General features: G+C 40.5%; 1 protein-coding gene across 1 annotated transcript in view; it reads left to right on the forward strand.

Annotated features, from left to right (window-relative positions):
* The first annotated feature begins 266 nt into the window (after positions 1–266).
* The window catches only part of LOC110489254, a 29618-nt gene continuing 15302 nt past the window's right edge, over positions 267–14582 (forward strand). Inside the window, exons 1-4 of the mRNA XM_036971109.1 lie at positions 267–466; positions 946–1019; positions 1411–1659; positions 6761–12795. Of these exons, the coding sequence (XP_036827004.1) occupies positions 998–1019; positions 1411–1659; positions 6761–12795 (6306 nt within the window). The 5' untranslated portion in view covers positions 267–466; positions 946–997. The remainder of the gene's footprint in view (positions 467–945; positions 1020–1410; positions 1660–6760; positions 12796–14582) is intronic.

Here is a 14582-nt window from a genome sequence, read left to right on the forward strand (position 1 = left end):
TAATTTAATGTTTAGTGTTGTGTTGTGCCTTTGCTGGCATGCATCTAAAAAATAAATGATGAGTTTGTCCCACCAAGATTTACATGCTAAAATCGTCACTGTTGTGTTCACATTGTTATTTTGCAAGTTCTAGGTTGGGGACTTTGGGTTGTCTGGCACCATGCCAATCAAAGGGCAGAGATGGACCCCACCCTTATCAGAGAGGGCCAGACTAAGGGCAAGATGCGTATTAAGATATTTTACCACCCCTGCGTTGCCTTCCAACCAATCAAACGGAAGCTCACTTTCTGTTACATTTATCCACCTTCAAATGAAGTGGACACCAATGGTGTGGAAAGAGAAGATATCAAATGTTTATGAAACCTCTGCCTATTTGCTTTCTCTGGTATGACTGCAAAACCTACACTAACACCACATCAGACAAGTAAACGGAATAAATTCTACTCACAGATCAGCGACTACTAAGGTGAGTTGTTGTTTTAATTGACTCAGATAAGATACTATATACTTTATTGGTACAGTCTAGATGGAAAAGTGTCTTCTGCTTTTTCCCCAACTCCTCTGATATGACATACTGTAGATTATCTACCAATACACCAATATATTAAATATTATTTTCTATAAAAAATGTGTACTACAAAAAAACTGAACCAAAACCTTATAGAGAAAATTCAGGGACATACAGTAGGGAGGACAGAAGTGAGAAAGTTGTTCTTTGAAAAAAAGAAACGGTCTTTAAAGGTGTTATTTTTTGGCATATCAATATGTTGTGTAAATGTGAAATTTGAAACCTATTTCTCATCTTGTCGTGATATTTTTGTGTGAATCATACTATATGAGTATAAATATTTGGGGTGTATGCATGCGCGCGCGCGTGTGAGCCTGCCTGCGTGCGTGTTCAAACTGAGTTTGATAACATAAAGCCACCTTATCCATTTCAACCAGGCCAGTGATCTCATGGACAGCAGCCCCCTAAGGAACATTGGAAGAGGCAAACATGGCAAAATCAAGAAACCACGGTACAATTTGCGTTCTGCAAAACAGTATATACCCTTTTGCTCTTCAGGATTGAGTTCTTCTTCTTATTTATATATATATAATATATATTATATTATTTTCAATGATTAAAAATGAAACTATAATTCTATTTTGTGGCATCTTTCGATATGTGTTTGTGATTGACAGTTCACCCTTGGCATGTGTGTGCATTGAATCATATAATAATGACATCTAGAGCAAGTAAAAATGACAATTTATTCAGTTTGTACTTATCAGGAGTCGTCTGTAACTATATAAAATTGTATAGAATCTTACAAAAATCTTAACCAGTTATACTTCAAATAAAGCTACATGATAATGAATTAATTAATACATTCAGCAACTCATTGAAATTAATTGATTTAATCCTAGTGGGGGACTTCTTGGAGGAGTTCAGAGAGCAGATCATTGCGCAGGTGAGATTATCTGGGCCCATAGTAGACGCTGTGATCTCACAACATCTTATCCCAGAAGAGCTGGCACACAGCGTCCGTGCAGCCCAGACCACACAAGACCAGATGAGGGCTCTGTTTGAAGCCGTAGAGAGAGAGACACCACAAACCAAACTTGCATTCCATCTGATATTGAGACGGAAAGAGCCTGAACTCATGGACAAGCTAGGTAAGATTAATTCATATTTCTAATCTTCGGTCCACTTTATTATAAAATTGTTGGAACATTCTAGGCATGCTCTTCACCATAAATGTATCTGCCATAAAGTTGTTATTAAACGAACAAACAACACAGTTGTTTTTTTTTAAATGAAGACGAGCAAGATTTTGTTGACGGCGGTTTTTAAGTTAATTTCCTGCAATTCTAAACTTTTTATCATGAGGTGTAAAGAAAATATTGCTGTTTTAAAGAACGTTTCTGAAAATTCTGAAATGTTTATACAAATTTCATGCAATTCTACAAATTTTGCCATGGATCAGTGATCTTTTTTTGTTGCTGTTTTACAGCTAATCTCCTGCAATTCTACCCATTTTGCCATAGGGTGTAGAGAAATCTTTTCCGTTTTAAACAGGGGTTGGAACCGGTTCAGGGAACAAAACCTAAAACCGGAAAATAGTAAACATTTTCGAGGAACGAAACAGAACCAGGCATGAAAGAAATCTCTAGTGTTCCGGAACAGAAACATTATTTTGAAAGCATAGGAACTGGTTAATAATGTTCCAAGCATTTTTTTTTCAGTCCCTCAAAAAACTCAATCAAAGCACCTAAACAAGCACCCATTCTGTCACTCAGAAACGTCTCCTTCCAGTTTCTGCCTACTCGTTTTCTAGGCTAGCTAAGGATACTATAGTTATCACGTTTCACGTTGGATGTATTACCTACAAAAAGGTGAGACGTGTTTTAAATTCCAGCGTTGCTGGGAACACAAACTTGTTCGCTATCTCTGGTCCAGGGCGTTGATCTAGCCTTAGCGTTGAGCCAACTCTCAGACGTTCAAAGTTCCTCCATATTAGCTGCTCTTCCGTAGGTATCTAGCTAGTATATAATTATATAATTCAGTTAAGTAATGATAGGCCTACTAATATCGTAAATATATTATAATGCACGTCAAATCATGATGCCCAGCGCTTCAAACCAAGCCTCAACCATTTCAGTTGCATCTCGCAGCCCTACACTTGTCTGTCCATCAAGCATGTAAAGAACTACCTTGCCCGTCCATGGAAAGCTGCTCTATCTGCACTGATTAGTGGACTAATAATGAGCTAAATGTAAAAACAATGTCAATTTCACAAATACTGGTTCCTTGTCAGAATGAAACGATAAGGAAAATTATTTTGGTTCCAGCCCCTGGACAATTTCCTGCAATTCTACACATTTTTCCATGACTTATGCCATGTAATATTATATCTGAATTGGAGTGACAAACAAAATCAATGACCCCCTGGAGGTCAGGGTCCTTGGTCACCTGCCCTGCGTGCCTGGTCAGTATTCGGCCATGATTACTACAAGTTTTGATAGCTGGCTAGACTAACTTAGGAATTCAAAAATTGTTAGCTGACATGGCTAATTGAGTAACTGTCAGTGACTGATATAACAAGAGAAAAACTTCTCATGAACAACCATATTTCGAAATTGCACCTTATATTCTACTATGCTAACTCTAAACAGTAAGTTGAGACTTCAATATGTCCCCGCCCCAAAAAATAAAGTACATTTTTGCATGTCTACTTTGGGTCACGACCCATACTTTAAAGGAGCTATATGTAGAGATTTTGAATTGTAACTGCAGAAAATGTCCATAATACAGTGCCTTGCGAAAGTATTCGGCCCCCTTGAACTTTGCGACCTTTTGCCACATTTCAGGCTTCAAACATAAAGATATAAAACTGTATTTTTTTGTGAAGAATCAACAACAAGTGGGACACAATCATGAAGTGGAACGACATTTATTGGATATTTCAAACTTTTTTAACAAATCAAAAACTGAAAAATTGGGCGTGCAAAATTATTCAGCCCCTTTACTTTCAGTGCAGCAAACTCTCTCCAGAAGTTCAGTGAGGATCTCTGAATGATCCAATGTTGACCTAAATGACTAATGATGATAAATACAATCCACCTGTGTGCAATCAAGTCTCCGTATAAATGCACCTGCACTGTGATAGTCTCAGAGGTCCGTTAAAAGCGCAGAGAGCATCATGAAGAACAAGGAACACACCAGGCAGGTCCGAGATACTGTTGTGAAGAAGTTTAAAGCCGGATTTGGATACAAAAAGATTTCCCAAGCTTTAAACATCCCAAGGAGCACTGTGCAAGCGATAATATTGAAATGGAAGACCACTGCAAATCTACCAAGACCTGGCCGTCCCTCTAAACTTTCAGCTCATACAAGGAGAAGACTGATCAGAGATGCAGCCAAGAGGCCCATGATCACTCTGGATGAACTGCAGAGATCTACAGCTGAGGTGGGAGACTCTGTCCATAGGACAACAATCAGTCGGATATTGCACAAAAATGGCCTTTATGGAAGAGTGGCAAGAAGAAAGCCATTTCTGAAAGGTATCCATAAAAAGTGTAGTTTAAAGTTTGCCACAAGCCACCTGGGAGACACACCAAACATGTGGAAGAAGGTGCTCTGGTCAGATGAAACCAAAATTTAACTTTTTGGCAACAATGCAAAACGTTATGTTTGGCGTAAAAGCAACACAGCTCATCACTCTGAACACACCATCCCCACTGTCAAACATGGTGGTGGCAGCATCATGGTTTGGGCCTGCTTTTCTTCAGCAGGGACAGGGAAGATGGTTCAAATTGATGGGAAGATGGATGGAGCCAAATACAGGACCGTTCTGGAAGAAAACCTGATGGAGTCTGCAAAAGACCTGAGACTGGGACGGAGATTTGTCTTCCAACAAGACAATGATCCAAAACATAAAGCAAAATCTACAATGGAATGGTTCAAAAATAAACATATCCAGGTGTTAGAATGGCCAAGTCAAAGTCCAGACCTGAATCCAATCGAGAATCTGTGGAAAGAACTGAAAACTGCTATTCACAAATGCTCTCCATCCAACTTCACTGAGCTCGAGCTGTTTTGCAAGGAGGAATGGGAAAAAATGTCAGTCTCTCGATGTGCAAAACTGATAGAGACATACCCCAAGCGACTTACAGCTATAATCGCAGCAAAAGGTTGCGCTACAAAGTATTAACTTAAGGGGGCTGAATAATTTTGCACACCCAATTTTTCAGTTTTTGATTTGTTAAAAAAGTTTGAAATATCCAATAAATGTCGTTCCACTTCATGATTGTGTCCCACTTGTTGTTGATTCTTCACAAAAAAATACAGTTTTATATCTTTATCTTTGAAGCCTGAAATGTGGCAAAAGGTCGCAAAGTTCAAGGGGGCCGAATACTTTCGCCGCAAGGCACTGTATATCTGCAGTAATACTGGAAGGATAGTGTGGAGAGGGGAGGGGGGGGGGGGGCAAAACAAAATCACATTCTAAAATGCAGACTTTCTATTTGACAAGATGGGAAAACTGCACTTTCCCTCTCTTCCATCGGCATCGCTAAGAGGCGTGGTGGTCATGTCCTCCTCGAGCACAGCGAACAATGGCAGCCTGTGGAAAGTGGCCAATGTAGAAATAGTTTCCTGGTTGCAAAAATGTCCTGCTTGCTAAAATTCTACACTCTTCACAGACATACATTTCAGTTCATGTGAGAAAACAATACACACTGTTCAATACATACCATCCAAGAAGGCTCAAGGTCATTACCCACTGATAAAATGACGTCAAATCACGTTATATCTACAGTTGCTTTGATTGGACTCAACATCATACTTTCAAAATCTTAACTAGCTGTTATCATCATGAATCAAGCTAACAATCTACTGGCAAATCCTTTTCAATCCTTGTCATATGAAGAGAAATTGGACATAAACATACACAACAAGACGGAAATCGCAAATTCAACAATGAGTAGTTTGGAAGGAATCAGTGGCTAACTGCAAGCATTGCAATGCAATCACTAGCCTTAACGGTCTTTTTTCCAAGCTTAAATTATAAACATTCAACATTGGCCATGCTCTCAAATCTGACTTCAGTGAGTTCAAGACAACTGGGAACTCAGGGGAAAAACGCAATCCGACTGGGAAAATACATTTCCAACTCGGAATTGTAAGTCGGGAACTCAGGCCTCTTTCTAGAGGCAATACTTGTTTTTTTCCCAGTTGTCTTGAAAGCATCATAAATCCAGAGAATGCTAGACTTTGATGACAAAGTTTCTTGACAAAATTTGTCCACGAAGGACCGTCGCGCCACCTTCCTGTTCAAGTGAGTCCAAAAATGTATTGTATGCTGCTGCTATAATGATGTAATATGCCAGAGAGATACTGTATGTATACTGTAGCTAAGAAAGTAATACTAAATGTATGTTGTGTAGTAAGCTATTAGTAGCCCATGTGCCTCACCCTAATAATCTGGTCTATTTTCCCCTCTTAATTTCGCCTACTGTTCTGACTTGGTGGTGCACATGTAGTCTAGAACCACTTTTAGAGAAATGTAATCATCAAATATTTTAAGAGCTTTCATTGTCTTCTTATACACCCCCTTTATTTATCCTACGGTTCTGACTTGGTGTACAGGGAGAATACTATAAGACCGGCCCATGTTCTGAATTCTGTCACTGTACATTTCAAAAGTGCTGAACAAATACTTATACTGACTACATCCGTCCTAGCTCGCTCATTAATATCTTTATCGATATTGCGGATTGCTTCTTATCCACTTGTCGTCCCCTTATGCCATAGTTTGTACATCTCAATTGTCAGTAGAAACAACATTTGTTTAAGAAAGTCAGCCATATCAGATGTGTTTTTTTTTAAGGCAGTAAATGAGGCTGAATGAACTGTTTCGCTGCCAGAAAAGGCTTGGCTGGTGTAGCAGTGGTAAGGTATTGGGACTCCTGTTGGGGCTCTGCGGTTGGGACAGCTTAAGGCCCTACCAGTTTGTGGGCACCGTTTGTTACCGTTATAGTAGAATTAATGTATTGTTTAGTGTTGTGTTGTGTGTGTGGGGGGCTAGTTGTTGTTGCAATTCATCTAGCTTCCACATGGGTGAGACATTCTGCATGTAGCACCTTTAAGAAAGGCCGCTTTAAAGTATGGCCAGGTGTTCTTTATCTGAAAAAGTGCTCACCTTTTTATAAATGCTATGATCACTGGTTTGCTTTGAGAAAACTCTGATGTATTGCTCTTCCTCACCCACAACAGAGCAGAGACAACGAAACAGTAAGATGACACAGACAGGATTGGATCAAAGGTATGGAGATACCACAACATTAGAGGATAAGACCACACCAAAACTTGGCATACAGACAAAAAAGGAATCTCTTAAGAGACGAAGACAAGAAACAATGCAAGCAATTGAGGAGATTGAAAAACTTTGGGAGGGGTCAAGAAGGGAGAGAAATGAAACTAACTACATGAAAGCAAAGATTAAGCAACAACAAGAGGAAATAGAAAGGCTAATGGCTGAGAAACAAGAGCAAAACACAAAGATGGAGCTGATGAGGATGGAGATCCAGAATGTGAATGAAAAACTGAAACAGAACATGGAGGAAATAAATATAGAGAAAGACGGAATACGACAAATGTGGGCTGATGTCCAAACAGAGAAAGACATTCTGGAGAGAAGATACAATGAGACCATTAACGAGAGACAGAGTTTGGAATTGATCAAGTATGAGACATTGAGAGCAAAAGAGGAGATGGAGCACTGCAAGGAAACAACCAAACAAGAGCAGGAGAAAATGGAACAGATTAAGGCTGACATTCAGGGACAGATAGAGGACATGGAAATAAGAATTGCAGAAACCAATCAAGTAAAAGAAAAAATGGAAGCGATGAAGGCCGATGTACACAGGGAGCAAGGTCAGCTGGAGACAAAAAGAGATGACATTAAAAGACAAAAAGAACAGTTTGAGCAGATTAAATGTGAGATAAACAAAGTAAAAGAAGAGATGGATCGAAGGTGGTATGAAACGGAGAAAGAAGAGCTTGAGCAGAGAGTTAGGATCCAGCAAGAGAAAGAGGAACTTGCCAACGTAAAAGCTGAGCTGCAGAGAGCAAAAGAGGAGGTTGATCAAAACAGGGAGAAGACGAAGCAAGAGAAGGACCTGGTCAACAAAATGAAAGCAGAAATTCTTCTAGAAAAGGATTCACTTGAGAAGGACAAACAAGAAACATTACGAAAACAAAAGGAGTTGGAGCAGATCAAGTATGCGATTCAAATGGACAAAGAGGAGATTGAGCAAAACAGAGAGGAAGCAAAGCGAGAGAATGATAAGATGGAACAGAGGGAAGCTGAACTGCAGAGACAAGTGGAAAAGATTGAGAGAAACATTGAGGAGACAAAGCAAGAAAATTACAGAATGGAAAACGTAAAAGCAGAGATACAGAGAACGAAAGAAGCCCTGGAGAAACAAAAAGATGACACCAGGCGAGTGAAGGAGGAAATGGAGAAAAGAAGGTATGAGACTGTCAAGGAGGAGCTGGAGCAGAGAGCTGAAATACAGAGACAGAGAGAAGAAGTGGAAATGCTCAAGTCTGAAATGCAGAAAGCCAAGGACGTTGAAAAAACAAGAGGAAACCGAGAGAGAGAGGAAGCCAAAAAGTGGAGTGAAGAAGTAAAACGACAGAGAGATGGGATCAAACAATTGAGAGCTGAAGTTCAGAAGGAAAAAGACAACGTGGAGAGGAAAAAGCAAGAGACAATGAGAGAGAGACAAGAATTGGAGAGGATTCATTTTGAAACGCTGAGAATGAAAGAGGAGAATGAGCAAAGCAGGGAGATCACAAGAAGAGAAAAGGAGCAAATGGAGCAGATGAAAGTTAATATACAGAGACAGATAGAAGATATAGAAGAAAAAGTTACAGAGACAAAACAAGCAAAAGACAAAATGGAAGAAATGAAAGCAGAGATACAGAGACAACGTGAAGATTTGGAGAGTAGAAGGGAAAAGACAGAGAAAGAGAGAGCGCATTATGAAGAGGTTAAGTGTGAGATAATTCAATTGAAAGAGGAAATGGAAAGGAAATGGTGTGAAACAGAGAAAGACGAGGTGGAACAGAGAGCAAGAGCGCAGCAAGAGACGGAAACACTTGAAAGGTTGAAGGAGGAAAAACAGAAAGTGCGAGAGGAAATAGAAAGAAACAAGGTGGAAACGCAACGAGAAAGAGAGAACCTAGAAAAAATGAAAGCCCGTGTGAAAGACGAGAAGAACATTGCAGAGAAAATATCAGAAGAGGCCAAGATAAAGAATGAGGACTTAACGGAAATGGAGCGTAACCTTCAGGAAGAAAGGGAAGAGATCGAGAGGAGCAAGCAAGTCACAAAGCAAGAGAAGGAAGAGATCGTAGAGATGAAGGCTGAACTCCAAAGACAAATGACAGAAATAGAGAACCGTGTGAAGGAGACAAACAGAGCAAAATATGAGGTGGATCAGGCAAAGCTGGTCGTACAAAAAGTGGAGTCCCAGCTGAAAAAGCAAAGAGACGAGGCTGGAAGAACAAAAGAGGAAATTGAGAAACAGAGATATGAAGCAGTGAAAGAAGAGCTTGAGCAACGAGCTGAAATCCAACGAGAAAGAGAAATGTTGGAGAAAGTAAGAGACGAGATACGGAGAGCCGAAGAAGACTCCGAAAAAACACAGCTTCAGAGCGAAAAAGGGGACTTACAAAAGAAGATGGATGAAATACAGCAAGAGAGGGAGATGCTTGAGCAAATTAAAACAGAGGTTTTGTCAGAAAGGGCCATGTTGAAAAGACAAATCCATGAAACCGCAAGAGAAAGAGAGGACTTGGAATTGCTTCGGTGTGAGACCCTGGAGAAAAAGCTGGAGCTTGAGAAAAAGAAGGATGAAGCTGTCAAGGAAGAGCTTGAACTGAGAGCTGAAATGCAGAGAGATAGAGAGGAGATAGAGAGAACCAAGAAGAAAATAGAGAGGGAGTTAAAACAAGGCAGGGATGCCACAAGTCTAGAGAGAGGCGAAGTGGAACTGATGAAGGTTGAAGTACAGAACCAGCATGAGGAAATGACTAGATCCATTGAGAGGACAAGGCAAGCCAGAGACGTGATGGAACAGATGAAGGATGAAATTCAGAGAGAAAAACAACTTTTGGAGAGAATAAGGGAAGAAACAATAAGAGAGAAAGAACCCTATGAAACGGTCAAGGATGAGCTAAACAGAGTAAAAGAAGAGATGGAAAAACTCTGGGACGAGGTACAGAGGGACGACCAGGAAGAGAGAGCCAAACTGCATCAAGAAAATGTGGAGCTGAATAAGAGAATGGAGGAAATTAAGACAGAGATTAGCCAGATAGAAACAATTAAATTTGACCTAGAGAGACAGAGAGATGAGATTGAAGCAAGGATGGAGAAGACAAAGAGAGAGATGGACAAGCTGGAACAAACAAAGGCTGAAATACAAAGACAGAAAGAGGACATTGAAAACAAGATGACAGAAACAAAGAGTGAGAAAGAGGAGATGGAAAAGATCAAATCTGAGATACAGAAGCAGAAAGAGGACATTGAAAACAAAATGCAACAAGCAGAGACAGAAATGGATGAGCTGAAAAGTGTGAGGGAAGATATTCAGAGGCAGAGACAAGAGGTTGAGAACATGATGCAGAAGGCCAAGAGAGAGATTGGAGAGATGGAACTAGTGAAGACTGAGATGCAAAGGAAGAAAAAGGACCTTGAACAGATGATGAGAAAGACTAAGAGAAAAAAGGAAGAAATGGAAAAGATGAAGGATGAAATAGAGAGAGCGGAAGAAGAGATGGAACAAAGAAGGGAAGAGACCAAAAGGGAGAGAGATGCAATTGAACAGGCGAAGGCTGAAATAGAAAGAGCAAAAGAGGAACTGGAGATTCGTCTGGAAGAGGGCTTTAGAGATATTGATGAGAAGGAACAGATGAACGCTGAGATACAGAGATTAATCCAAGAGGTAGAGCGAACCAGAGAAATGGTACGACAAACAAAAGTGGCAATGGAAAACAGGATGGAAGAAAGCAATATGGAGATGTGTGACAAAGACAGAGTGAATGCTGTAATCCAGAGGTTGATTCTAGAGGTGGAACAAACCAGAGAGGTGTTAAGAAGGGTGAAAGAAGAAATGGAACTGAGCAAGGGGGAGTTAAAAGGGGAAAAGGACAAAATCAGACTGATGAAGACGGAGACACAAAAAAGAAAAAAAGAGCTGGAGCAAAGGATGGAGAAGATCATGCGAGAGAGGGATGAGTTAGAACTGGTGAAGTCAAAGATACAGAGACAACGGGAAGAGCTGAAACAGAAGATGGAAGATGGAAAGACTGAGAGTGAAAAGATGGAACAGATGAAAGATGAAATTGAGAAACAGAGATGTGAACAACGAGCTGAAATCCAAAGAGAAAGAGAAATGTTGGAGAAAGTAAGAGACGAGATACGGAGAGCCGAAGACGATTCCGAAGAAATACAGTTTCAGAGCGAAAAAGGGGACTTACAAAAGAAGATGGATGAAACAAAGCAAGAGAGGGAGATGCTTGAGCAAATTAAAACAGAGGTTTTGTCAGAAAGGGCCATGTTGAAAAGACAAATCCATGAAACCACAAGAGAAAGAGAGGACTTGGAATTGCTTCGGTGTGAAACCCTGAAGAAAAAGCTGGAGCTTGAGAAAAAGCAGGAGGAAGCTGTCAAGGAAGAGCTTGAACTGAGAGCTGAAATACAGAGAGATAGAGAAGAGATAGAGAGAACCAAGAAGAAAATAGAGAGGGAGTTAAAACAAGGCAGGGATGCCACAAGTCTAGAGAGAGGCGAAGTGGAACGGATGAAGGTTGAAGTACAGAACCAGCATGAGGAAATGACTAGATCCATTGAGAGGACAAGGCAAGCCAGAGACGTGATGGAACAGATGAAGGATGAAATTCAGAGAGAAAAACAACTTTTGGAGAGAATAAGGGAAGAAACAATAAGAGAGAAAGAACCCTATGAAACGGTCAAGGATGAGCTAAGCAGAGTAAAAGAAGAGATGGAAAAACTCTGGGACGAGGTACAGAGGGACGAGCAGGAAGAGAGAGCCAAACTGCATCGAGATAATGTGGAGCTGAATAAGAGAATGGAGGAAATTAAGACAGAGATTAACCAGATAGAAACAATTAAATTTGACCTAGAGAGACAGAGAGATGAGATTGAAGCAAGGATGGAGAAGACAATGAGAGAGATGGACAAGCTGGAACAAACAAAGGCTGAAATACAAAGACAGAAAGAGGACATTGAAAACAAGATGACAGAAACAAAGAGTGAGAAAGAGGAGATGGAAAGGATCAAATCTGAGATACAGAAGCAGAAAGAGGAAATTGAAAACAAAATGCAACAAGCAGAGACAGAAATGGATGAGCTGAAAAGTGTGAGGGAAGATATTCAGAGGCAGAGACAAGAGGTCGAGAACATGATGCAGAAGACCAAGAGAGAGATTGGAGAGATGGAACTAGTGAAGACTGAGATGCAAAGGAAGAAAAAGGACCTTGAACAGATGATGAGAAAGACTAAGAGAAAAAGGGAAGAAATGGAAAAGATGAAGGATGAAATAGAGAGAGCGGAAGAAGAGATGGAACAAAGAAGGGAAGAGACCAAAAGGGAGAGAGATGCAATTGAACAGGCGAAGGCTGAAATAGAAAGAGCAAAAGAGGAACTGGAGATTCGTCTGGAAGAGGGCTTTAGAGATATTGATGAGAAGGAACAGATGAACGCTGAGATACAGAGATTAATCCAAGAGGTAGAGCGAACCAGAGAAATGGTACGACAAACAAAAGTGGCAATGGAAAACAGGATGGAAGAAAGCAATATGGAGATGGGTGACAAAGACAGAGTGAATGCTGTAATCCAGAGGTTGATTCTAGAGGTGGAACAAACCAGAGAGGTGTTAAGAAGGGTGAAAGAAGAAATGGAACTGAGCAAGGGGGAGTTAAAAGGGGAAAAGGACAAAATCAGACTGATGAAGACGGAGACACAAAAAAGAAAAAAAGAGCTGGAGCAAAGGATGGAGAAGATCATGCGAGAGAGGGATGAGTTAGAACTGGTGAAGTCAAAGATACAGAGACAACGGGAAGAGCTGAAACAGAAGATGGAAGATGGAAAGACTGAGAGTGAAAAGATGGAACAGATGAAAGATGAAATACAGAGAGCGGTTGCAGAGATAGACCTGGCAAGGGAGGAGATACAAAGGGAAAAAAGGAAGATTAAAGAGGACAATGCAAGGGAAGAGAAGGTATGTACCGAATTATTGTGTTACATATTTTTTACAAGATTTATAGGGCCAACATCCCAAAGATTGGTTGTCAAATTTGTTGTGGAAAAGTCTCTGATTCACACGCAAAAATCTCTGATTCATTCACAAAAAATGCAGGCCTGCTAATTAAAGTCCAAACTCAAAATAAATCAGAACAGGAATTGAAGTAAACAGAAACTTGCAATTTCTTTGGAATGCCATCAAGAAAATATACTGGAAAGAAAATATGAACGCAACATGTGAAGTGTTGGACAAAAAACATATTTCTCTCAAATGTTGTTTACATCCCTGTTTGTGAGCATTTATCTTTTGCCAAGTTAATCCAAGAAGTTGATTAAACAGCATGATCAGTACATAGGTGCACCTTGTGCTGAGGACAATAAAAGGCCACTCTAAAATGTGCAGTTTTGTCACACAAGACAATGCCACAGATGTCTCAGGATTTGAGGGAGCATGCAATTGGCATGCTCACTGCACGAGCGTCCATCAGAATTGTTGCCAGATAATTGAATGTTAATATCTCATAAGCTGCATCCAACGTCATTTTAGAGAATTTGGCAGTACATCCAACTGGCCTTACAACCGCAGACCACGTGTAACCACGCCAGCCCAGGACCTCCATATCCGGCTATTCACCTGCGGGTTGGTCGGACAGCCATCCGGACAGCTGATGAAATTGTAGGTTTGCACAACCGAAGAATTTCTGCCCAAATTGTCAGAAACCACGTCAGGGAAGCTAATCTGCGTGCTCGTCATCCTCTCCAGGGTCTTGACTTGACTGCAATTTGGCGTCATAACCAACTTCAGTGTGCAAAGGCTCACCGTTGATGGACACTGGCACGCTGGAGAAGTGTGCTCTTTACGGATTAATTCCGGTTTCAACTGTACCGGGCAGATGGCAGATGGCGTCGTGTGGGTGAGCGGTTTGCTGAGGTCAATGTTGTGAACAAAGTGGTCCATGGTGGCGATGGGGTTATGGTATGGGCAGGCAAACACAATTGCATTTTATCGATGGCAATTTGAATGCACAGAGATACCGTGCCAAAATCCTGAGGCCCATTGTCATGCCATTCATCCGCCACCATCACCTCATGTTTCAGCATGATAATGCACGGCCCCATGTTGCAAGGATCTGTAAAAACAAATCCTGGAAGTTGAAAATGTCCCAGTTCTTCCATGGCCTGCATACTTACAAAATATGTCGCCCATTGAAACATGTTTGGGATGCTCTGGATCGACGTGTACGACAGCGTTTTCCAGTTTATGCTAATATCCAGAAACTTTGCACAGCCATTAAATAGGAGCGGGACAACATTCCACAGGCCACAATCAAGTCTATGTGAAGGAGATGTGTCGCGCTGCATGAGGCAAATCGTGGTCACACCAGATACTGCCTGGTTTTCTGATCCACACCCCTACTTTATTTAAGGTATCTTTGACCAACAGATGCAAACCTGTATTCCCAGTCATGTGAAATCCATAGATTAGGACCTAATGAATTGATTTAAATTGACTAATTTCCTAATATGAACTGAACTGAAATTGTTGCATGTTGCTTTTATATTTTTGTTCAATGTATATTTCAAAATGAATCAGATAAGTAACTTTAAGTAACTATGTATATGGAGCTCTCCATCCTCATTACCGTTATCCACAGGGTGAATGTCAAACTGTGAAATTTGATTCATTAAGACATAATGTAGTTTCTATGTAAAGTGCCCAAAAGGCAAGTTTCTATGCTCAAATCAATTTTCTGCTTTGGAAAG

Source organism: Oncorhynchus mykiss, chromosome 32, assembly GCF_013265735.2.
Source record: "Oncorhynchus mykiss isolate Arlee chromosome 32, USDA_OmykA_1.1, whole genome shotgun sequence".
NCBI lineage: Eukaryota > Metazoa > Chordata > Actinopteri > Salmoniformes > Salmonidae > Oncorhynchus > Oncorhynchus mykiss.